We start from the raw sequence: 26117 nt of genomic DNA on the forward strand, positions 1-26117 counted from the left end.
GCAAATTGAGTGCTTGGCATTGTAGTACTAAGGGCGTGAAGTGGAATTATTGAGACACATGATGTGTATGGCTCTTAAAATACGTGTGTAGGGCATTTAAAAAAACTGCCTATGCTCATGAAATAGATGGAGGATTTGGGTGGGTTTGGTTTATCAGGGCTCACTGCTTAGACCAGGTTTACTGATGGTGTTTTTCTTTTCCTTTTTTTCGAATGGTGTTTTTCTTAATTACTGAGTATGTCTTGGAGATCTTTTGATTTTAGTAGCTGGTTTCGTTTTTAAAACCAAAGAAATAATACATGCACCTGAAAACTTCAGTACAAAAGAGAACAGGGGGAAAAATGAGTCTGCCTGTTCCAGCTACCCTTGTCCCTTTCCCAGAAGCCACCACTGTTACCTAGCATATGTATCATTATAGTCTCTGCATCTGCATGTGCCTTTGCAGATAGTCTTTTGTGTCTTTGCACCTATAAGTATATATGTATCTCCTCTCCATTAAAAAAACTCAGACATGAGTTGGCACCTTATACACATTGTTCTGTACTTTGTGTTTTAATTTTTTTTTAACGTTGATTTATTTTTGAGACAGAGACAGAGCATGAACGGCGGAGGGTCAGAGAGAGAGGGAGACACAGAATCGGAAGCAGGCTCCAGGCTCCGAGCCATCAGCCCAGAGCCCGACGCGGGGCTCGAACTCACGGACCGTGAGATCATGACCTGAGCCGAAGTCGGACGCTTAACCGACTGAGCCACCCAGGCGCCCTGTACTTTGTGTTTTAGAAACTTAATACGTTTTGGAGGTTTTCCATGTTCCCCTGTATTAGTTTGCCAGGGCTGCCATAACAAAGACTAGAATAGGTGATTTAAGTAGTAGAATTTATCTCCTGACAGTTCTGGAGACTAGAAGCTTCAGATCAAGGTGTTGGCAGAGCTAGTTTCTTCTGAGGGCTTCTTTCTTGGTTTATAGGTGGCTGATTTTTACTGTCGTCACTTGGCCTTCCCACTTTGTGTACTTATCTCCTTATAAAGACACCAGTCATGTTGGATTAGGGTCCACCAATATGATTTCATTTTACCTTCATTCTCTAAAGGCCCTATTCCAAATACAGTCATATTCTGATATACTGGGGGTTGCGATTTCAACATACAAAGTTTTGGAGGGGGGGCACAGTTTAGTCCATAACAGGCACTATAGTTCATTCTTTTTAATAGTTGCATAATATTCCTTTGTGTTATCACTTAACAGCCCCCTGTTCACGTGTAGTTTCCTGTCTTTGCTCCTGTAAGCAAGTCTCTGGTAAATATCCTTTGCTTACCTCTTGGCATATTTGGAGAAATGGAGTTACTGGGCCAAAGAATGTACATGTTAAATTATGATAGGTGCTGGCGTAGATGTGGAAGCCTTGTTTCTTACTGTTTTGTTGTTCTGAAAGCAAAAATTTGCCTTGTGTATTATGTCCTAATCTAAAACCAGATTAAAACAAAAATTTTTTAATGTTTATTTTTGAGAGAGAGAGAGCGCGCCCAAGCGCACTTCCACTGGTGTGCATGAGTGGAGGAGGGGCAGAGGGGCAGACACACAATCCCAAGCCGGCTCCAGGCTCCAAGCTGTCAGCAGAGAGCCCAACGTGGGACTTGAACCCACGAACCGCGAGATCATGACCAGGCGCCTCATAAAACCAGATTTTGTTTTGAAGAGAACATGATTGGCTTTCACGTAGCACTTTGATGGAGTTATAAACACAGCCTCCTATACAAGATTGTCTAGATAATCAGATTCTAAATTAATCGATTATCTGGGTTACTTTACAGCGATTAAAAAGAGCTCATATTTGAGTGTTAAGTGCTGAACAGAGGAGTAACTCCGTTAATTCTTACAACCTACGTCAATACTATTTCTGTGTTATTGATGGAGAGACAAAGTCTAAAAGAGGTTGACTAGCTTGCCCAAAGTTGCACAAGAATGGGGATATCAGTATGGGACTGCTTGACTAGAACGCTTCTGTGCTTGACTTCTGTGCTTATGTTGTCTTCCTTGGGCATATTAGAGACCCGATAAATAATTGCATACTTCAGTTATGTTAATTTATCTCTTCTTAAAATAGAGGTGGATTATAACCCTTTCTGTAATATTCTGAATCCTCTGACTACAAATAGGACATTTAGCTTAAACTGTTCTTTGAGATCAGAGTGTGGGGATTTTAGAAAGGATTAACTTTAGCAAATAAGTCTGTCAGGTAGAAGCGAAGATTTTTCTGAATTTATTATAGTGTTTAGATGTTTTCATTTTAACGGTAGTAGTTCTGATCTTTATCTTAGGGCCATTTTGATTTTTGGAAGTTTTAATTGGGGATGAGAATGCCATATTAGGTGTTTATTCTGTGCCAGGCGATAGGTTAGTTGCTTTTTAGATGTCATCTCTCTTTCTAGCAATTTTGTAAGTTAGATGTTCTTGTGTAGATGAGAAACTTAAGGTGTAGAAGTGAAGTAACTTGCTGGGGTCACACACATTGAAGTGGAGCTAAGATTTGAACCCATATTTGTCTGTCTTTAAAAATCCCATGCCTTTTTCATATTATTAACTTTAGTTAGCAAGGCTTTTAAAAAGTTTTTTTTTTAATTTTATTTTTTTCTTGCCCTTCATATATGCTTGATACTGCATTAGGCACCTTGGGAAGGAGGTAAAGAAGTATAAGCCTAGTTTTTCAGAGAGCTTAAGATCTATTAGAATAAGCACGCGTGAATAAAGCCAGCATGATCAAGTACTCAGTTGTGTGATTTATTTGTTCAGTGAGGGCCTGGTGTGTGCTCAGTGTTGAATTGTTTTCTGGCAATGCAGCAAGCAGAGTCCCTGCCTTTGGAGAGATTTCCTTATTTTTTATATCTCCTTTACTGCATTAAAACAAACAAGATAATTATAGCTTATGACCATACTATAAAGGAAATAAACAGGGTAACTTGAGAGAAGTAAGGAGGTTGGAAGCTGGGTATTGCTATGGATAGTGTGCTCAGGGGAGGGTTTTCTGAGCAGAGGATTATTTGAGCTGAGATCTGAAGAAGTCAGCAGCTTTAAGAGCAGGAGGGGCAGTACTAGCAAGTATAGAGACCTGCGGGAAGGACAAGGCATCTTGGAGGAATAGAAAGAAGGAGCCTGTGTCATTAGAGCAGAGAACTAAGAACTAAGAAGGGCTTTGCCATGGAGGTTCAGAGAGTGGGGGCAGTTTTTGATAGTTTGAATAGTTAGGGAAGGTGTCTCAGATAAGGTAGGAATCCGGGGGTGGAAAGTTAGGATAGAAATAGGATGAGTTGTAAGGCCAGACATCTAGCTTTTGGTGGAGAGGTGATATGAATAAAGGCTTAGGCTTTGAAATAAGTACCAAACCATATTGGATACTTAGTTTATTTTTATTTTATTTTATTTTGTTTATTTTTATTTTTTAGACAGAGGGAGAGCAAGCCAGGTGGGGGAGAGCAGAGGGAGAGAGAGAGAATCCCAGGCAGGCTCCACATTCAGCGCAGAGCTGGACGCGGGGCTCAATCGCACGATTCTGGGATCATGACCTGAGTCGAAATCAGGAGTCAGACGCTCAACCAACTGAGCCACCCTCGGTCCCTCGCGTCTCCCCCTCCCGTATTGGATACTTTAAATAGTAACAGGAATTGGCAATTAGGGCAGAATAAGATGCATAGAAGCTAGTTGAACAATTTTGGTCCTGTTTTTCCCCAGGTTGTCTAGACCTCAGAGCTGTAGCAGATTCAGATTTGAGACTTGGGGATAAGCAAAATGCCCTTATCTTTAGTTATCAATCCTCCCTCCCCCCTCTCTCTTTCTTGTTCTTTTCTTTGCTTTTCTTTTTTCTTTCTTGTTTTTATTTTCAAGTAATCTCTATACCCAATGTGGGGCTCGAACTCACAACCTTGAGATCAAGAGTGTCGTGTTCTCATACTAAGCCAGCTAGGTGTCCTTAGTTATCTCTTTTGCATGCAACTGAGGGGAACTTTGAATGTGTTTAATATCTCCTTGTCTTTTCTTCATTAAGAGGAAAGAATTAATATTGCCCTCAATTAAGACATCAGAATGGGAAAATTGCATATGAGGGTGTCAGTAATGTTACAAAAGGAAGGTTGTGTGTGTTTTGAGGGGGGGGGGTGTATGTGTTACTTATTTGTTTATTGTATGGATACTTCACTTAGGATTTTGCCCCAAGAGGACATGAACTTTGTTCCAGGCACAGGGGGGATATGGCTATGTATAGGACAATGCTGGCACATATTAGGTGCTTAATAAAGGTTTATTGAATGAATGAATAAATTTACAAGTCTTGAACCTTAATTTCTAAGTTAAAAAAATTATTCTTGAGAGAGAGAGAGACAGTGCAGGCAGGGGAAGGGCAGAGAGAGAGAGAGAGAGAGAGAGAGAGAGAGAGAGAGAGACGGAGACACAGAATCCAAAGCAGGCTCCAGGCTCTGAGCTGTCTGGCACAGAGCCTGATGTGGGGCTCGAACTCACGAACCGCGAGATCATGACCTGAGCTGAGGTCGGATGCTTAACCGACTGAGCCATCCAGGCGCCCCTTGAACCTTACTTTCTGAGTGGAGAAGTCACTTCCTATGTGGAAAAGTAGATCAAGACTTATCAACTAAGCGAAATAAGTCAGAGAAAGACAGATACCATATGATTTCACTCATATGTGGAATTTAAAAAACAAAACAGATGAACATATGGGAGGGATGAACAAGAGAGAGGGAAACAAACTGTAAGAGACCCTTAACGATGGAGGACAAACTGAGGGTTGATGGAGGGGCCGTGGGTGGGGGATGGGCTAGATGGGTGATGGAGATGAAGGAGGACACTTGTGATGAGCACTGGGTGTTGTGCATTGTATGTTAATTGACTAGAATTTAAATAAAAATTTGAAGAAGAAATATAAAATCACCTTTCAAGTAAGTTTGGGGGCACCTGGGTGTGGCTCAGTTAAGTGTCCAGTTTCGGCTCAGATCATGATCTCACGATTTGTAAGTTGGAGCCCCGCGTCTGGCTCTCTGCTGTCAGTGCAGAGCCTGCTTCGGATCCTCTGTCCCTCTCTCTCTCTCTGCCCCTCCCTTGCTCGTTCTCTCTCTCTCTCTCTCTCTCTCTCTCTCTCTCTCTCTCTCTCAGAAATAAACATTAAAAAGTTTGTGTTCTTGCACCTGACTTTAAGATCCAAAAATTATTTTTTCGCCAAGTTGTGCCTTTCCTCTTGGAGTCAAGTTGAGCACAACACTACTGGTGCCTGTTTACGCTGTGAAGTGGCTGCTGTTCCGGAGAACACGCCGGAGACTTTCTCACTGTGGAGCAGGTAGTGCCCTGTGAACACGCGATCTCTGGAGAAAGCCCTGTAGTTTTACCTGCTGATGCTGTCTGTCTTGTTGGAGAAGAAATTTTGGATGTCCCCCGCACCCCCGCCAAATTGACAAGTTTTGACTATTTTGAGGGAAAATCTTATTGCAATTTCTATTCTCTTCTAACTGAGAGAATACTCTTGGGGTGCCTGGATGGCTCACTGGGTTGAGTGGCTGACTCTTGATTTCGGTTCAGGTCATGATCTTGGGGCTGTGGGATCGAGCCCTGAGTCACACTGAGTGTGGAACCTGTTTAAGATTCGCTCTCTCCCGGTGCCTGGGTGGCTCAGTCGGTTAAGTGCCCTACTCTTGGTTTCGGTTCAGGTCATGATCTCATGGTTTATGAGTTCAAGCCCTGCATTGGGCTCCGTGCTGACAGCATGGAGCCTGCTTGGGATTCTCTCTCTCCCTCTCTCTTTCTCTGCCCCTCCCCCGCTCATTCTCTCTCTCTCTCTCTCTCTCTCTCTCTCTCTCTCAAAAATAAATAAATGAACTTAAAAAAAAAAGATTCTCTCTCTCTCTCTCTTTCTCTTTGTCCCTCTCCTTAAGATCCTGTTTCTCTCGGTCCCTTTCCTCTGCTTTGTGTCTCTCCCTCAAAAAAAAAAAAAAAAATAATAATACTCATACATTATTACATACTCTTCAGTTTTACCAAATTATTTGAAATGTTAAATTTAAAAATTACGTATCTTATTTAACTGTTTACTAATGGGATTTTTAAATGTTATTTTTTTGGTCCCAAGTGCAGTATACAAGGATGACTGTGGCTAGTATCCCTTTGTTTTTGCCAATTTGAGGAAGGAAAACTCAACATTATAGTAAAAGTAAGGACTTGACATTCTTATCGGATCAGACATTTTGGAATGAAGTCATTTTCAGAAATGAAGCTGATACAACACACTTGTAGCACTGTTGAAAATATCTGTTAACCACACAGACTTGCAGTCTTTGACTTTGAGTGCTGCCTGCTAGCACTTTTCCCCGACAGTTGCTTCTTTTTTATCATTTGAGGACCCATAGAACCTTAGTTTGATACCCCCCTTCTCTCTCATGTACTTTGTGATTTCACATGTATCAGTTTTTTTCATTAAGCGGCAGAAAATGGAGGAATTTGAATAATTCGCTTTAATGAGTGTGTTAATAATGTATTTAATTGAAAGCTGGAGATATTAGGAGTTTTGCAGCCATTCTGTGAGAGAACTATGTAGAACTCAAGATGCTCTTATGTATTTGTCAAAAACCCAAAGATATTTTTGTTTTATGCAGCATCTGAAACGTACAAAAGCCGTAGCAGTGCTGTTATCACTTACATTCTGCCTGGGCCTCCTTCTCTGATTTCTTTGACTGTCTTTTGGTAAAATATCTACGAATTTCACCAGTCTCAAAAATCAGCAAGAGAAAAGCAACAACAAGGCTCTTGGACACATACCATGGAGACCTTGTCCTTTAAATTTCTGCTATGATTTAATTCTAGGGGTAAATAAGTAGAATTTTGGGGGGGGGGGGGGGGAATAAGGTTACCTACAGCTTTTCAAGGATAGAACAAAATATGTTTTGAAAAGTTAAGATTTTTATTAGCCTTAGTACTTTAAAGCAGAAGAAATTAATAATACATAATTTCTCTCATTTTTACATGCTCGCCGTGGGGAGTCATGTTGCTTACCACCTTTCTTTATGGTAGGATTCTGGCCTTCACTAATTTCTTCCTGTTAGGATAGACACCTAGAAGACGGAACCATAAATGAACTAAAACAACCAATTTCTAGAGAAGATGTGCTAGCTAGCTGGCTTGGGAGTGAGGAGGAGAAGGTGGAAAAAAATCTTTAAAATTGTTTCAGGAGGATTTTCAATAAGGAAAAATTTTGAGTAATAACATATTTAAGACCGCACATTCTTACTTCATCCCTACTCTAGTAATTAGTCTAAGAAACTAAGCTGTTTACATACAAAAACTGAAATTCACAACAAAATGGTTATATCTCACAAAGCTCGGTCAATCAAGTAAACAAAGTCTGGGACTTTATCTTACTTTCCTTACATGTTAATATGTTAGCCCAGTATTGTTTTATGGATGCTGGCAGAAGACAGGAGATTCCTGGGTCAGAGACAAAGCGTTTATATATAGTAAAGGCACAGCCGGCAGCAGATCAATGTCTGTGTTGCTTCCCTGTGTCCCTAAGACTTCCATGTGGGGGATGCAAGGGGTTTGTGTCACATCTGAGGAGCATTGAGCCTAGGGAACCCGCTATTTAATAACAAGTAGGAGGTAAGCCTACTCTTTGTCTTAGAGGGAGACATTACTGTAATTCTTCAAGGTCTTTTGCTGCTAACATAACCCTACAGCATGGCCTGGGTGGGGTGGTCAGGACCTTGCATTTTTAGCATACCCAGTAAGATGTATAGGAGCACGAGAGACCCATGGGGGACTGTCTTTTCCAATACAAGGTTGTCTGCTTTTTAGTAGTTGAAAGATATTTTACAGAATTCTAATTCAAATTGGAATGGATACACTTACTGAGAACTGAGGCAAACTGCTGATCATATTAAGCTTCTTTGGGATTTTTATGAGGGCAAATGATTTTGAGCAGTAGCTGTATTACTTTGACTTTTTGAATGGCAAAGTTTTGTGAGATTATTTGCTGTTTACTGAGGACTCTGAAAACAAATTTTAAAGTTCGAAAAGAACTGTTTTTATGTGGTTTGTTCTTTATTTGCCTGAAGTCAAAAGAATATCAGGAAAAGAATATCAAGATATGTGGGTGTTAACAATCTGGCATTGGGGTAAGTCCTTTGCTTTTAGGCCAGAATATCTGCAAAATGATGGGGTTAAGTTAGTTCATGAAAGGGTATTTCAATCCTAAATAAAATTATTTATTTTGCTTTTATGTAATATTGGGTGCACTCATATAATTGAGCTCTCTTAAGTTTCATTTCGAGCTTAACATTTATTTCAAGGTTTATTTTATTTTTTTATTTATTTAAAAAAATTTTTTTAAGTTTATTCTTTTTTGAAAGACAGAGAGAGACAGAGCACAAGCAGGGGTGGGGCAGAGAGAGAGGGGGACACAGAATCGGAAGCAGGCTCCAGGCTCTGAGCTGTCAGCACAGAGCCCGATGCGGGGCTGGAAGTCACGAACCGTGAGATATGACCTGAGGCGACGTCGGAAGCTCATCCCAGTGAGCCACCCAGGCGCCCCTATTTCAAGGTTTAAAAACAGTGTATTGTTTTGGGCGAGAAAGGTAATTATGATGGAGGTGTAATAGGATTTTGAGTAGGACTTTCTAAACAATACTGTATTTTTAATTCATCATATACGGTCAGTTATATCCTTTTTGGTCTGACTCAAAACCAAAGTGATACGTTAGAACACCTTTATACATGTGAATGCATGGGATAGGATCCATCTTTGTAGTTTTGAGTCCCTTGGATTACTTAATCACGTGGGCAGATGTTTTAAAAATTACGCTTTGCATATGCTACTATAACTGATGTGGCCCTCAATCACATTAGCATAAACTCTTGTGTGATTGGAAGGAGTCATTATGAAAGATGAAAGACACTCCTGTCATCTAGGAAATTCCAGGGGTTTTAGGAGCTGTGTACCAGGAACCCAGGAGAAAGACCAAATACTTATTTTTACCACAGTGAAATTACCGAAAATTTTACTTGACTTATTTTATTTATTTATTTATGTTTTACTTGCTTTTCATTCACTTTGTTTACTGTTAATATTTGACATAGTTTTCTAATCTGACTGAGAATACTCATTTTTGCAAGACTTACTCTTCAAATCTTTTCGTGCAACTATTTTGTGCTTTGTGCCTAGAATGAACCACAGGGCGCGGGGCTTCTCTAGCCAGGAGCCTTCCCCCATACAGATCTTTTCCCTGGGATTGGATTGTCTGATGGAGTTCAGCTGGGCAACCAGCCAACGATGATACTACAGAGAGGATTCCGTAACTTCTTTAAATTTAGAGCTCAAGGACTCCAGAAAACTTAAAGGGGTTACAGTCCTGAGATTCTCAAGAGGGAATTGGACCAAAGCATCTGGGTGTTAGTGTCACTGTCAGATGGAACAGTGGGTACTGGGAAGGAATGTAGAAGATACACCTTATTTCACAATTCAGTTTTCTTAGGATTGGCAGAATACCTTAAAAAAATATTTTTAGGGGCGCCCGGGTGGCTCAGTCGGTTTAGCGTCCGACGTCAGCTCAGGTCATGATCTCACACTCCGTGAGTTCGAGCCCCGCGTCGGGCTCTGTGCTGACGGCTCGGAGCCTGGAGCCCGCTTCGGATTCTGTGTCTCCCTCTCTGTCTCTGCCCCTCCCCTGCTCATGCTCTGTCTCTCTCTGTCTCAAAAATAAATAAAAACATTAAAAAAAATTTTGTTTTAATATTTTCAATTTTGAGAGACAGAGCATGAGCAGGGGAGGAGCAGAGTGAGAGAGGGAGACACAGAATCCGAAGCGGGCTCCAGGCTCTGAGCTGTCAGCACAGAGCTGGACATGCGGGGGCTTGAACCCATGAACCGTGAGATCATGACCTGAGCTGACGCTGGATGCTTAACTGACTGAGCCACCCAGTTACCCCTGGCAGAATCACTTTTTATGCCCAGCCCCAGTTTTAAGTGCTGGTATGATTGAACTTCAGTATTAAAGAGGTAGAGTGTTTAAGATGCAAAATAACTTTTCTGGCCACTCCGGATAGCAAAACAGTAATTGGTACCGCATAGCCTCTTTGCTGTTATAGTGAGTTGATACTTTTAAAAAGGAAGCTAACGTAGGATATACAGACATTGTCTGACCTAGTTATTTCTATGTCGTTGAAGCTGGCGTTGTATGTACTGCAAAGCCAAAGTCTTTTCCCTGGTTGCTTGCTCCTTCCCCATCTCTGGGTCATCTGCTGACATTCTATTTTATGATTATTATTATATTAAACTTTTTTTTATTCATTTTCGAGAGAGAGAGGGGGAGGGAAGAGAGGGAGAACGTGAGCGGGATTGGGGCAGAGAGAGGGAGACATAGAATCCGAAGCAGGCTTCAGACTCCTAGCTGTCAGGACAGAGCCCGACGTGTGGGGCTTGAACCCACAAACCGTGAGATCATGATCTGAGCCGAAGTTGGACACTTAACCGACTGAGTCACCTAGGCACCACCCTGACATTTTAATAAATGAAATTATTAGTAATACATGTCAAATGCTTTGTAGAATAGTCTTAATTAAATTGCAACTTTACTCATTAAAGTGACCACTTTTGCAGTATAGCTCTAAATTTGACTGCATTTGTAGTAAGAACAATGAGTACTGTAATTACTTTGGAAATAAAAATAAATTATATGCTCCTAAGCAGGTTGGAATTGTTGCTCTTTTAAAATTTATATTGATTTAAAGGTGCCTTTAATCATTCAAGAGTAATAGTTAACATTTAGTAAACATTTACTGTATGCCAGGCACTGTTCTAAATTCTTTACATGTATTATCTTATTCAGTCAATGTACCCTGTGAAGAAGGTCTTCTAACTGTTTTCATTTTTAGGTAAGGGAAAATAGCCACAGAGAAGTTAAATAACCCGCCTATGGTCACATAGCTGGAGTGGTAGAGCCAGGGTGACTCTTGATCCAGTGCTTTCAACAGGGGACCCATAACCATTTTCCAACAGATTGCTGAGCTGAGGTCAGAAAGCCTAAGAAATGGAAGATTTATGGGTATATAGAAAGGGGAAGAGCAAAATCTTACTGATTCTCTCTTCTTCCCTTCTCCCCAGTAAAATTCGGTAGTTGTCTGTAGGGTAAAGAAATAGGAAGTGAACTGAATTCCTGTTTCTTGGTTCCTCCTCTCCCTTCCTCTTCCCAGTGTTGGCAACTACCAGAGGTATATTCTTGCCACTGCATTTGCAGTGATCATGTTTGTTTTTAAAACACTGTCATTTCTCAGGAGAGGGACTTGGAGCAGGGACTTGGCAGTCATACTGTTTGGGTTTAAATTCCAGTTCTGCCATTTACTGGCTGAGAAATCTTGGCCTACTTCACTTTACTGAGACTCACTTTTCTTACCTGCAAAATGGGGATAATATAGTACATACCTCATAGGGTTGTTGGGAGGATGAAATGTACAAAAATGTGTAATGTGTTTAGAACAGTATATAGCACATAGTAAGTGCTATATATATAAGTGTTTGCTCCTATCATTATTATTTGAGAAGACTTTTTAGATTGAAGCAGTAATTGGAAGCACCTCTGAACTATCTTGGTTCATGATCTTTCAATATCTAATGTGAGTTTTTTATTACTAAATATGTAAAAAGCCTGTTTGATACAGTTAATTCATGTTGGTAATTTTTATTCTACTTAAACATTTTTTTAAAACGTTTATTTATTTATTTTCTTAATGTTTATTTTTTGAGAGAGAGACAGAGACAGAGCATGAGCGGGGGAGGGGCAGAGATTGAGAGAGACACAGAGTCCGAAACAGGCTCCAGGCTCTGAGCTATCAGCACAGAGTCCAACATGGGGCTCGAACTCACAAACCATGAGATCATGACCTGAGCCGAAGTCGAATACTTAACCGACTGAGCCATCCAGGTGCCCCTAAAACGTTTATTTTTGAGACAGAGAGAGAGCGAGGGATGGGAGTAAAGAGAGGGAGACACATATTCTGAAGCAGGCTCCAGGCTCTGACCCGTCAGCACAGATCCCAATGCGGGGCTCGAACTCACAAACCATGAGATCATGATCTGACCTAAGCTGATGTCAGATGCTTAAGCGACTGAGCCACCCAGGTGTCCCCGTCCTACTTTAAGAAATTCACTTCTAGGTGACCTAAAATGCCAGTAATGTTTATCTTAGCTTAGATTCTTGTGTTACTGGTATTCCTCATCTTGCTATCATACAAGATAGTAGTTCTCAAACTTCATTGTACATTGGAATTACATAGGGAGTATTGAGTTCTGAGTTATTAGATGTGGAGTGAGGGTCCGAGAATCTGAATTGTTAATCCAATCCAGGTAATTCTGGTGGTCTGCTAATTTTGGAATTGCTAGTTTAGAGACTAAATTCAAACATGTACACAGTGATGGTTTGTAAACTAAAAAAAAAAAAAAATTTTTTTATTCGGCAATTCACAATAGTGATCAGGTCTGTTCTTGTACCTAAATAATTTTGTTAATACCTGTTAAAGAACTTGATTTTTAGGAACCACTCTGTAAAATATAGAAATAAGATACAGGAAATACAGAAAAATGATACAGAAGTCTTCAGGTGAATAAGAAACATTTGGGTGGATTTCTCATTTAATTTTTGTGTGTGTGTCATTAGCTAAGTAGCAAGTATATTCAGTTCATTTTAACCTGTTTTTTGGTGTACCTGCTGGGTGCAAAGTGTGAAGAGTTTTCATTAGGTAATCGCTAAAGAGAGAAGAAAGTACAGTGTAAGTTTTGACCCATTGGATGAAAATAGGTGTGAAGTAGGATTGATTTAACCAGTGCACTTGGTAGATGAACTCATGTATTTTGAGTATGTGCTGTGAGGTCCTTTTATGTTCTTTAATCTGCATAACAACTGTGCAAGGTGTTGACATAATGAGTTCTGTTTTACAAATGAGAACATTGAGTCAAAAGAGATTAAGAACCTTGCCCAGGTCACTAGTAAGCGCAGAGCAGAGATTAAAACCCAGGGTTTTTGTGACTTCAAAGTTAAGAAAATTATTATTATTTATGTGTCTATGTATTTTATAGTTTATAAAAATAGTTTATAGTATATATATATAGTGTATAGTTTATAGTTATTTATAGTTTATGTATTTTGGATATTCCTTCTAGCTTTTTAGGCAGGACACACAAAGGTCCCAGTTGGCTTGCCTGTTTCTCCTGCTGGGACAGGCAAAAATACACACTTCTAAAAGTTCTCAAAGTAGTACTGTTTGTTTAATGATTGAGCCAAACTCTGTGCAGAGCACATCTCTGTTATATGGATCCATTACCTTCCATTGGAAAATCTTAAAGATCACCCTCAGAAAATTTGTCATTTAGGGGCACCTGGGTAACTTAGTTGGTTAAGCATCCATCCAACTCTTGGTTTCAGCTCAGGTCATGCATGATCTCATGGTTCCTTGAGTTCAAGCCTATATGTTGGCCGTGTGGACCCTGCTTGGCATTCTCTCTTTCTCCTCTCTCTTCCCCGCCCTCTCTCATGTGTGCTGTCTCTCTCAAAATAAACTTCAAAAAAAAATTTGTTATTAGTTTTCATGAATTTGTGTTTAATGCAGAGAGTTATGAGCCTGTTTGAAATATTGCTACCTTTGTTCCTATACTTACATTGTAGATTTCTTGTACTACAAATTGTGTTGTATTCATATGTTTTACTTTACAGTTGAAAGTTTTCTGGTGGCCATCATGAACTCATTTTTAACATTTTCTTATTCTTGCTGGTATCAGAGAAAGGTGCTGCATTTAATAGGTTGCCATAGAAAGAACCAATCTATTGTGTAATCTATTTGTGATGGGCTGCTGTGAAAATAGTTAATTTATAATACAAAAAAGGAAATCAGTGCAGATCAGATTTAAATTCTTTTTAAATGCAGTTACTAATGAAAGCTCTTCTTTGGAATGTTTTAGACCAGCTGCGACCTTCTCCGTCGCAGCTTGTGATAGTTGTGATTTAGCTCATGTGGCAGTCATATTCATGGCTCTAATCATGGGAACTTCTTGTTCTCACTTTCTTCTTTCTTATTCCCTGGGAAATTTATGTATGTATATATGTAAGTATGTATATTTTTGAGAGAGAGGGGGGTGTGCGCAGGTGGGGGAGGGGCAGAGAGAGAGAAGGGAGATAGAGGTCCAAAGCGGGCTCTGCGCGGACACCAGTGACCCCGATGGTGGGGCTCAGACTCATGAACCGAGATAATGATTCTCAACTGAGTGCCCCTCCCTAGGGAATCTTAATGAAAACTTCAAGAAACTTCCACTAGAAGTTTCAAGCTTATAAATGGCCTGTTGATTTTGTATTTGTTTGTTAGTATGGGTTTTAAGTCTTAAAAGAGAATGCCAGCTATTGAATGAAGATGAGGAGCTTCATATTTAGGGATGACAATTCATTTGATTTCAACCACAATTAAAATTTACAAGGAGCAGTTTTCTTAGATGTTTTTGAGACAAAGTCTCAAAAGTGGTCAGCTTTACTGTAAAGTTACTTGATAAATCTAGATATTACTAAATTAGTGATTCTGAGACATTTTCTCCCACATTTAACTCCTCTAAATTTAGAATGTATTTAAAAATCATTGGCTTCTTAGAGTCTGTGGAATATAGTAATTAGGATATCAGTTCTGCTGCTGTCACAGAGAAATTCAGAATACTAGGGACTTAATGAAAGAGAAGTTTCTTCCTTTCTTGTGTAAAAGTCCTGGAGGCAATCCAGGGCTGACCCTTCCTGTTTTGTGACTCATCCTTAACATCTCAGTTGTGTCTTGTGGTTCGTCGTGGCTGCTTCAGCCCTCATTATCATGTCTGCATTCTAGCCTGCAGGCTGCAACAGGGAGACTGTGCCCCTTGGTATTAGGGCTAGTCTCGAACGTTGCATCCATCAGTCATTTCCACTCCCGTTAATCACAGTGGTCACTTCGAGCTGCAGAGGAATTGAGGAAATGTAGTCTTTTTACTGGGGACCATGTGCTTAATTAAAAATTCTATTACTAAAGAAGAAAGGAAGAATTGGCAGACCACTAGAAGTCTCTGCCACAGTGGTCAAATATTACTTTTTGCCAGTGTTTATGATTAAACTCTACATTAAAAAAAAAAATCTCCTGAGGGCACCTGGGTGGCCTAGTGGTTGAGCATCTGATTTCTGCTCAGGTCTTGGGATCCAGCCCCACATTGAGCGTGGAGCCTGCTTGGGAGTCTCGCTCCCTGTCTTTTCTGTCCTTCCCCCTGCTTGTGCATGCATGCAAATACACACACACACACACACTCTCTCTCTCTCTCTCTCTCAAAAAAAAAAAAAAAAGATCACCCAGTAATAATGGTCAAGAGAAATAGAAGGTATTTGAGAACTGAACTTGAAATATATTTGTAGGCACCTGGAAAATAGTCTGTAGAGTGAACAGAACTCTCTGCTTACCTTTCCTTCACTGTCAATTGAAAAGAAATTCTACAGAAGACCTTATTTTTTTAGCAGAACATTATTCTTTTTTTCAGAGGTGGATTCAGGAACCATAAGATGATAGCTGTTTCTATTTCCTCTGCTTTATTATTATGTAAAAGACATTCTTTAGGAGTAATTCTCTGTAATTAGTACTCCCATGTGCTTGATTATTTTGGTAAATCTTGATTTAGTTTAGGGATTAAGATCTTTAACTAGTAATGCTGTACTAGTATGACTGCGTTAGTGCATTATAGGGAAAAGAGAAGGAACAAGATAAAAGGAGGTTAAATAAAGATAAATATAATCAGGAAGATTTTGATGAGGAATGGGAGAGTGTATATTTCCTGTAAGTTACTCCTTGTATACAGAGATGTTAACAGGCATTTGTAACTCATGATCAAGAGTTGTGATGCTTACTGCATAGGCATGGCATCCAACCCAGAGTTAGATGGTTCTGACGTTTTTGTGTTTAGTAAGGTGGCACCTCTAGCCAACAAGAAATTGCATCCCCTTCAGGATTATAATTGAAATAGGACTTTGTCTTAAAATGTAGGTATACAGGGCATGAAGTTTCTTTTTTATTCTCCCAAAAAGACTTAGAAGTTTTCATTGACTCTAAGATGTCATTTATCCTAATTTCTTAGATGTCAAAATGTGGGGAAAAAAATGACTGGCAGTGATTTTAAGAAACTTTCAGTAAAGACATGTTCTGATTTTAGAGATGTTTAAATGTGAAAACAAGCATCTCGGAATTGATGAAATATAATAAATCTTTGGTACTTTTGTAATCGATAGCTTCTTAGAAAGGACTACAGTAAGAGAAGCTAAAGTAATTATATCTGTTTATAAGTCAGTATTCTGTAGAGTGATCGGACTCTTCATTATAAAAGTGTAGGTTTTGGCCTCTTCATGCCATGAATATTGAATTAGTAACTAGGCCACCTGGTGTTAAAATACGTGCTGAGACCGGGGATCATCGTGATCTTTGTTCAGTTCCTCATTCTGCTCTTCTTTTACAAGGGGTTGGTGGCGATACTCTGTAGCTCGTTGGTTATAGCTCTAAGGTTGGATAAACGGACCATTCTTTAAAGCAGTGATTTCCTATTGCAGTCTGGCACATATCATGTTTATGCACACACATGTACGTGCATTTGTGTGCACATACAACTGAAGGAAAAATTTCACACAATCACACTTGTTGGCACACTCTACGTGGGATTCATTCTGAAATAGCCTCTTCTCTTTCATTATAGAAATAAATATGCTACTCTTTATACTACTTTGGATTTTAAAAAAACCCCACTTGTATGGAAAACAAAGGGATCAGAGACTTAGAAATTTGACTCTTACTTATTACTGTGATTTTGAGCTAGTCACTGTTTCTCTTTTTAGGCTCTTTCGGCCATAGCAGTTGGGGTGCTGGTTCTCTTGTTGCTCTGAATGAGCAAACCTGTTGCTAGTTGAAGAAAAAAAAATACACAACTACAAATGAAACAAATATTTTTCTTCTTTTTTGTAGGTCATCATTGAATTTGAAATATTTAAAGTGGATACGAAACTGTTTCAGCAATGCAGACAATTAAGTGTGTTGTTGTGGGCGATGGTGCCGTTGGTAAAACCTGTCTCCTGATATCCTACACAACAAATAAATTTCCATCGGAGTATGTACCGACTGTAAGTATGAAGGCTTCCATCATCTGTTGGTGAAATACGATCTCTTTTGATATCTTTTGAAAACTACGTGTGTGCTCAAGATTTCTCTGTTGTCTGCCTTTGTGCCCTGTTTTTAAAGATCTTCTGATGGGTATGTTATATACACTTTAAAATTAATAGCTGAAAAAAATCAGTGAAAATGCTGAAAAGGTGACACAGGGGTGTGCAAGAAGTTCTGGGAGGCAAAACTCCAATAGACAAGATTCTAAAGAGCGGTGGTCTCAGTTTGGGGAAGTATGCCCTGTATCTTGGAATGAAGTGACTTTCTTTTTGATAACTTGGCCAATGAGTAGTCAGTGCTTGGAGGTCTTCTGGGATGCTTTTTGGGGTCTTGTAACTTCAGAGAAAGTATGTGTCTCCACTTACTCTCCTTAGAGGATAGAAGAGAATCTCACGGAGCTGTTGGCTTAGCAATAATGGAGCTGCAAACTGGTATTTAAGGGCAGAGAACTGTTTTGGTTATGAGGACATTAACAGAAGCCTTTGGGGTCCTCTCCCACAAATGTTTTTTATCAGCTCCTTAGAAGAGTAGAGGGAAAATGGGAATAATAAAGATCATGACGTGAGAGAAGAGTTAGAGTAATACTTGTGAAAGAATGTGTTTGGGGATCCAGTGTTTGTCCCAGGTTGGGTGACCCAACCCAGTGGTATAATTATGTTAAACACAGATTTTCCTTCAGTGGTGGGGGTGAGCGAGGGTTGGCCTGGCTTGGCAGTGACCACCTCTGTTAAGTGAGCTATTTTTGGAGTTATAAAGAACCTATGCATGATTAATATGGGATTTGTTTGGAAGTAAAAGGGAAGAAAATGTCTGAATACTTCAGGTTAATCTTGAGAGACATGAGCATTGTTAAGAGGGTGAATGAATACAGGTTAAAGTTTTGGTAATTATGTTTAATAGAATTGACAATCTGTAATGTCCTGAGGTAGACACAATGATTGAGGTAGGTCAAGGCTGTAGGAAGAAATGTTAGGTTTCTTGGAATGGGAGAATTTGAAGGTATAATTAAATACAAAAATCATACTTTGGGGTTGGCCCATTTGGGGACATGGTAAGTAAAAGAAATTCTGAGATTGAGGGAGACTTTTAGGGGACTTTCAGAGATACATACATCTTGTTTCAGAATGAGGGCAGCTGTCAGAATTTTGGTGTTTCAGTGTCCATTAAAGTTATTTTCTTGTAAACACAGTTTCTGAGTCTGTTATGACTTTGGTCATGAAGTGTTCTATTTAAGAGGGGCTTTCATATATGTGTTTCTGGATCTCTGGAAGAGAGTTAGGTATGACTTAAGAAAAATAACCTGCGTTGTTGGAGAGCTTAACCACATTCATTATATTTCCTAGTTCTTGTTATCAAGAACCAACTTTCCTTTAACTACCACCTCCCCTATGCCCTTGATTCCACTCCTTTTTACATTTCAACAGTCCATTAAAACATGAACTGGAAAGTTAAGAGTTAGAAAAGAAGGGGTGATCTGAAAATGTAACATCCTTCTAGTTGGAAAGATTGATTTTTATTTGTCAATTCAGAGGAATCCATGAATTAGTGTTGGGTCTTTTCCCATTTATCACTATTACCTCCCATTTTCACAGATAATTTAGTACAACCAATATTAGTATATACGGAGTTTGTCATGGGTTGTACAGTCTGTTTGCAAATAAAAACATCTAGTCACAGAAGATCTCTTAGGTCATGTGGTTTGTACCCAGTAACATAAGTTTTATTCATGAAGTCTCAACAAATAATCTGCTAGCCCTTTCTTGGACATTTTCCTTGACCTTGAGGGAACCTTTATTTCTCTCTAATGGGCTTATTTACAACAACGTGCTTCTTGTCTTGAACCCTGAGAGGAAAAAAGATTATCATGGATCTAGGATATTTAAATTCTAGATCAAAATGAAATAGTCTATAAGAATTTCTTAGAAATCGGAGTAAACATTAAGGTAAACTGTAAACTTACTGTCTCAAAAATAGCAAATTGAACAGCATCGTTTTGTATAGCTAGAGGACTCTGTTTTTATGGCACCTCTAGCCTTCCTGTGACTTTTAATCCAGGCTACTGGGGTAGAGTAGACATCCCAGAGTACATCCCGTCACTTTTTCCAAGAACCATTTAGTTCATGCAAGGGTTTGGTTGGCAAGATTGGTTACCTAAGAATTATATAGACTAAGAGAAGGGGAAGTCTCAGGAAGGAAATACTGCCTTTACTTAAGAGTTGTCCTGTCCCGTTTTGACCATCCCCTTGCATACTAACAATGTTGTATTTTTGTGTTTTTAGGTTTTTGACAACTATGCAGTCACAGTTATGATTGGTGGAGAGCCATATACTCTTGGACTTTTTGATACTGCAGGTGAAAACTTGATGTCTTTTATGTTTTGGTCTGTAACTATTAACGGTTGCTGGTTGTCTATCTTTTTTGGTGGACATTTTTGGAAACTAGCTTATTAGCAAACCACTTGTCTTTTGTTAATAGTTAGCAGGATTGAATATTGTGATGGTTGATGCTTGATTCAAGGGACAGTCCCAGACCTGAAATGGCAAATAGGAGTTTGGAGTTCCCTGGGTGGATGGTGTGGAGAGAGAGAGTAGGGCGAGAGCAGGGTACATTAGGCAAGCTGTATTATCAGCCTCTGAAATTTGAAGGCATATTTAGGATTTTTGTCTGTATAATATGCAGATAAGATAGCTTCTTATAGAGATAGCTTGTTATTGTTTACTGTATCTGAAAATACTTTGAAGTTGAGCCAATATGTAGCTCACGATATTGACGTGGTTACCTTTTTAAATTAAAGGAATAAATTGCTTTCTTTCTTTAGTATACCCAATTCCTCAGTGTTATTCTTTTTTTAAATTATTATTTTAATTTTATTTTTAAAATGTTTTGCATGTATTTTTTAATGTTAAATTTTTTTTTTTTTTTTTTTTTTTTTACGTTTATGTGCTTATTTTGAGAGAGCACAAGCAGGCCAGGGGCAGAGAGAGAGAGGGAGAGAGAAAGAATCCCAAGCAGGCTCCACGCTCAGCTTGGAGCCTGATGTAGGGCTCGATCTCACAAACTGTGAGATCATGACCTGAGCCAAATCAAGAATCAGATGCTTAACCAACTGAGCCACACAGGAGCTCCTGTTTCTCTTTGTTTCAACAGTAGCTGCACATCTTAATTTCTGACTTCTGTCTCTGTAGTCTCTGTTGTTATCAGCTTAGTTAGCCAAAGAAAAATTTCAGAAAGGTAACCTTTTTATATTTAGGAATTCTGAGTGCTTTGCTTTTTGTTTTTTTTTTTAAGTTTTAATTATTTATTTTTGAGAGAAAGAGCATGTGTGCAAGCGGGGGAGGGGCAGACAGGGAAGGGGACAGAGGATCCGAAGTGGGCTCTGTGCGGACAGCAGAGAGCCCGATGTAGGGCTCGAACCCAGGAACTGTGAGATCATGTCCTGAGCCTAAGGCAGACACTTAACAGACTGAGCCACCCAGGTGCCCCTCGGTGCTTTGCTTTTTGAGTTACGCTCTCCCTGCCTGCCCGCTGACCTACTCCTCTTAAGGAGTATCTTGTACTGCTCACTTTGAGGGACTGTCTAGATTTAGTTGGGAGGATGAAATGGAGACACCGTAGTAAGCAGTTCAGTTTCGAGATCAGTGGCTTTCTGTGGTGTTTTAGACCTTTAAAATGTTTACAAGTTAAAAATTGTATGAGTAATGGTATACTGGAAGAAACTTGGAAATAATAGAAAAAATAAAATAATGACCCATATCTCATGATAGGTGAGGAAATTTTCCGTTTATGTTGCCGTTGGTGGCAATATGCACACAGAAAAAAGATAATTTTTGGCTCCTTGGGGTTGAAAATTAGTTTAAAATTTTATTTTCAAATTTCAGATCAGTATTTTTTTTTTTTGTTTTTACCTTTAGTGAAGTATAATACAATAGAATTCAGTCACTTTAAGTGTTTGATTAATTTTGCTGACTGTATAGTTATGTAACCTCCACCATAATCAAGGTCCATCACCTACAAAATTTCCTTATGCTCTGTAACAGTCAGTCCCCTCTTGATCTGGCCCCAGGCAGCCACAGATCTGCTTTCTGTCACTCGGCTAATATGTAGTCTTTTGTGTTTGACTTCTTTTGCTTAGCATAATGTTTTTGAGGTTCATCTATCTGTATCAGTTTTTTTTTTTAATTGGCTGAGTAGTATCCATATTGTGAATATAGCACAATTTGGTTATCAATTTACAAGTTGATGGATGTTTGGGTTCCAGTTTTAAGCTATCTTTTAATCAGTTTAATTTGCCTGACCTGACAAGTGAAACATTCCCAAGTTTTTACATACATAACTTCAATAAACCTGATAACTTGTGATTTCCTGTATTTATGTTTTAGCTTATCACAGCTCACTTTCCCTCCCTCCCTCCCTCCCTTCCTTCCTTCCTTCCTTCCTCTCTCTCTCTCTCTCTCTCTCTCTCAGGGAGCGTGCACATGCCTGTGGGGGAGGGATAGGGGGAGAGGGAAAGAGAATCTTTAAGCCATGTGAGGCTTGATCTCATGATTGTGAGATCATGACCTGAGCTGAAATCAAGAGTCAGACGCTTAACAGACTGAGCCACTTAGGCATCCCATAAACAGCATTATTTATAACCTTATAAACAACATTTTTCAACCAAAAAATCCCAAGGTTAAGACCAGTTATAGACCAATTATACACTTTAAACAGGAATCAGAACAAATCTATCATGTTCTTTCTTTATTTTTAATTAGGCTGCATGTCCAGCATGGAACCCGGCACGGGGCTTGAACTCACAACCCTGAGATCAAGACCTGAGTTGAGATCCAGAGTCAGACACTTAACCGAGTGAGCCACCCAGGTGTCCTATCATGTCCTTTAATATGGCAGATTATTTTACATACTGTAGGCACTGGGTGTTAAATATAGATTATTCCTAAATGTAAGTGAAAATTAACAATAATAGTATTTGACTTATTTCATCTTTATATTAGATTCTGAGTCTTTCTGGGGGTTAAAAAAAATTCACTAAGGAAATGATTTTTACCATCTCAGGCAAGTTGTGGGTTTCCAACTTCACTGTTAAGGTCACTTTAAGCCAGAGAGAGAGACAGAGGGGGAGAGAGAGAGAGAGAGAGAGAGAGAGAGTGAGTGTGTGTGTGTGTGTGTGTGTGTGTGTGTGTGTGTTTGGACAGACATTGGAGACCTGGGGTTGTAGGCATCCACAATGAGTCTCTGTCTTTGACACACTTAAGAGGAGACTTGCTATTCTTCTGCAGAGGCCTTAATCTTAGAGTCCCTGTTCCTGATTCTAGTCATGCCATTAGCTTAGTTTTCTTTCTTCTAAAGTTTTGATCACCATGAGATGCCCTTTGACTTCCTTTAACTGTTCGATTACATTTAATCTGCTGACTTTTGGTCATTTTGTTCTCAATTAAAATTTTTTTTTTTAACGTTTATTTATTTTTTTGAGACAGAGAGAGACAGAGCATGAACAGGGGAGGGTCAGAGAGAAGGAGACACAGAATCTGAAACAGGCTCCAGGCTCTGAGCTGTCAGCACAGAGCCCGACGCGGGGCTCCAACTCACGGACCGCGAGATCATGACCTGAGCCGAAGTCGGCCGCTTAACCGACTGAGCCACCCAGGCGCCCCTGTTCTCAGTTTTTTTAATAGCATTCCTATCTCACCTCTGGCTACAATTCTCTAAGTGTGAAACACAAAGTGACAAAGGAGAACTGTAGTTCTCATACAGAGTCTGTAAACAAAGCTAATGGGTGATGTATAAGGGGCTTGGGAGGTACTGGGGTGCACCTTTTACAGATGTATTTAATACCATCTGAGGTTAGAGATAGGGGGACGCCTGGCCAGCTTAGTTGGTGGAGCGTGCGACTCTTGATCTTGGGGTCTTGAGTTCAAGCCTCAGGTTGGGGTAGAGCTTTACTTTAAAAAAAAAAAAGATAAGAGACAGAGCTCTCTCTCTCTGTCTCACAGCTTTTATTTCTGTCTCTGTGGTTACAACACTAAATTCTTGTTTATGAGTTCCCCCCACAGTTGTTTTCTCCTGTTTTTTCTTCACATGTTGTACTGTTGTGTATTTTGTTCTATATTTAGCTTTTTTTTAACTTAACGTGTTTATATCGTATGCTCCTTCCCATGTTGAATAATCCTCACCCCACTGTCATTTCCTTTCTGTGTCAGCATTTAACATTTTACTCTTTATTACAAAGATGCAGGTTTTACTTATTATAGGAAAAAATAATAAAAATACAGACAACAAAGGAGAAAATGAAAAAGCATCTGTATTCAAAGACAGTCACGTCTTAGTGTATGTCCTAAGCAGAGTTCTTCCTATATAGTCATTGTACTTATACATAAGGAAAAGGGATACTATTATTTTTTTCTCCCTCTCTGTACCTTCCTTTTTCTCTTACAACAATATGGGGACATCTCTCAATGTTGTACTTGTATGTCATAGTCCTCATGGTGACACAGTAGTCTGTTGTGTGGCAGATCACAGCACAGTTTAGTTTCTCTGTTATGTTTGCAATCCATTTACAGTATTTTATATTAAGGTCTTTTCCTGGTCAAACATTTTTATATTTTGACACCCATTCTTGTCACTTTTTTCCTAGTTCAATTTTAGACTTACAGAAAAGTTGCTAGTAGCAAAAACACCTTTCCGGTTTCAGCAGTTCTTAATGATTTGTGACTTTCTCTCCCTCTATGAATAATGTTTTTCTTTCTTTTTTTTTTATGTTTATTTATTTTTGAGAGAGATAGAGCATGAGCGGGAGAGGAGCAGAGAGAAAGGGATACACAGAATCTGAAGCAGGCTCTGGGTTCTGAGCTTTCAGCACAGAACCTGACATGGGTCTCAGACTCATGAACCATGAGATCATGACCGAGTGAAGTCGGATGTTTAACCGGCTGAGCCACCCAGGCGCCCCTCGTTTTTATTTCTAAGCCATTTGAGAGTAGGTTGCATACATCATGCCCTTTTGCTTTTCAATGCTTCAGTGTACGTATTTCTTAAGAGCAAGGATATTCTCTTATGGTATACTTACCAAATTCAGGAAATGTAACATTCTATATAACATTTAAAATTTTAATAGTCAATGCCTAATAATGGCCTTATAGCACGTTCTGATCTAGCATCATACGTTGCATGTAGTGGTTACTTTCTTTAGTGCCCTTTAGTATGGAACTTCAGCCCTTCACGCCGTCGGCATTTTTTAAGGAAACAGGCCGGTTCTTTTGTATAATGTTTCTCAGTTTGAGTTTGCCTATTTCCTTACGAGTGGATTCAGAATATGCATTTTTGGTTGGAATACCAAATGAGTAATGTTGTGTCTGTCCTAAAGTATTACTTTTTTGTTAAAAGTAATTTTGATCATTTGGTCAAGGTGTCCAGTTTTTCTACCATATGTTTAGAATTTTTCTTTTTGTAGTTGGTAATTGGTGAGAAGACACTTTAAAACCATGTGAATATTCTGGTCTTATTAAAGAGGCTCTCTCTAGATTTAATAATGATTGACAATTCTTGCCAGAACCAATTTTTCCTACGGTGGTTGCAAAGTGGGAGCGTAAGTGTGTTCCTTGCTGTGGAGGTCTGGCCAGAGAGGCGACGGCGCACACAGATGTGAACGCGGTGCAGAATCTGGTCCTGAGCATCGGTCGTCCGCTGGGGGAAAACAGCAGCGTATTGCATCTGGATAATGAGCTTTTGGTGACACCCTCAGTTCAGACTGACTCTAGGAGTCCTCTTGGCCTTCACCAGTTCCCTGTTTTCCTCTCCTTTCCTTCTGTAGTCCGAAGCTTGGTTCCTAGAAAGGGTTTCAGTATATTTTCTCATCTTCAGTCCTAAACTACACATAAAATAGTTTCAGACTTGCTGTATACCACACCGCTGTGAAAGACAAGTGTTCAGGATTTGCCTGCAGTTCTTTTTTTCTTATTCTTTTTTTTTTTTTTTTTTTAATTTTTTAACATTTATTTATTTTTGAGACAGAGAGAGACAGAGCATGAACGGGGGAGGGGCAGAGAGAGAGGGAGACACAGAATCCGAAGCGGGCTCCAGGCTCTGAGCCATCAGCCCAGAGCCCGACGCGGGGCTCGAACTCGCAGACCGTGAGATCGTGACCTGAGCCGAAGTCAGACGCTCAACTGACTGAGCCACCCAGGCGCCCCTTCTTACTCTGATAGCAGACAAAGTTTTCTGTTCAGAAGCTACTTGGATTTGTACCCTGCCCCTCTTTAGTGTGCTTATGTTATCTGGAATTCCTTTGTCAGTTTGATTTGTTTATCTTTACATTAAATTTTACATTGTTTTTCCACATCCCCATTTATTTTATTTTTATATACAATTTTTATAATTGTTTTCTTAGGTTCAGTTTTCAGGGAAGATCTCTTCACTTTTGAACGTTAATCATTGTAATTCTATTAGTCATTTCAGGCATTACCATGAAAAAGAGAAAGCTTGGGCTTTGATGCTAGATAGAGCAGTTAGCTAGACAGCTGGCAAGTTTCTTGACTGGATCTTAATTACCTTGAAATGTAAAATGTTTAAAGTAGTTTCCTCTTAGAGGTTCTGTGAGACTGAATGATAAATAATCAATTTTAAAAAGTGTAGGGGCACCTGGGTGGCTCAGGTGGTTAAGCGTCCGACTTCAGCTCAGGCCATGATCTCACGGTTCGTGAGTTCGAGCTCCGCGTTGGGTTCTGTGCTGACAGCCCAGAGCCTGGAGCCTGCTGTGGATGCTGTGTCTCTCTCTCTCTCTCTCTGCCCCTCCCCTGCTCATGCGCGCTCGCTCGCGCTCTCTCTCTCTCTCTCTCTCTCTGTCTCCCTCTCTCTCCCTCTCCCTCTCCCCCTCCCCCTCTCGATA

At 39.7% G+C, this 26117-nt stretch overlaps 1 protein-coding gene across 1 annotated transcript in view; it reads left to right on the top strand.

The window, feature by feature from the left end:
• Positions 1-26117, top strand: part of CDC42 (cell division cycle 42) — a 52416-nt gene that overhangs the window by 13959 nt on the left and 12340 nt on the right. The window contains exons 2-3 of the mRNA XM_042954224.1: positions 17039-17193; positions 19513-19585. Coding sequence (XP_042810158.1) covers positions 17089-17193; positions 19513-19585 — 178 coding nt within the window. The 5' untranslated portion in view covers positions 17039-17088. The remainder of the gene's footprint in view (positions 1-17038; positions 17194-19512; positions 19586-26117) is intronic.

Source organism: Panthera leo, chromosome C1 (genome assembly GCF_018350215.1).
Source record: "Panthera leo isolate Ple1 chromosome C1, P.leo_Ple1_pat1.1, whole genome shotgun sequence".
NCBI classification, from domain to species: Eukaryota; Metazoa; Chordata; class Mammalia; order Carnivora; family Felidae; genus Panthera; species Panthera leo.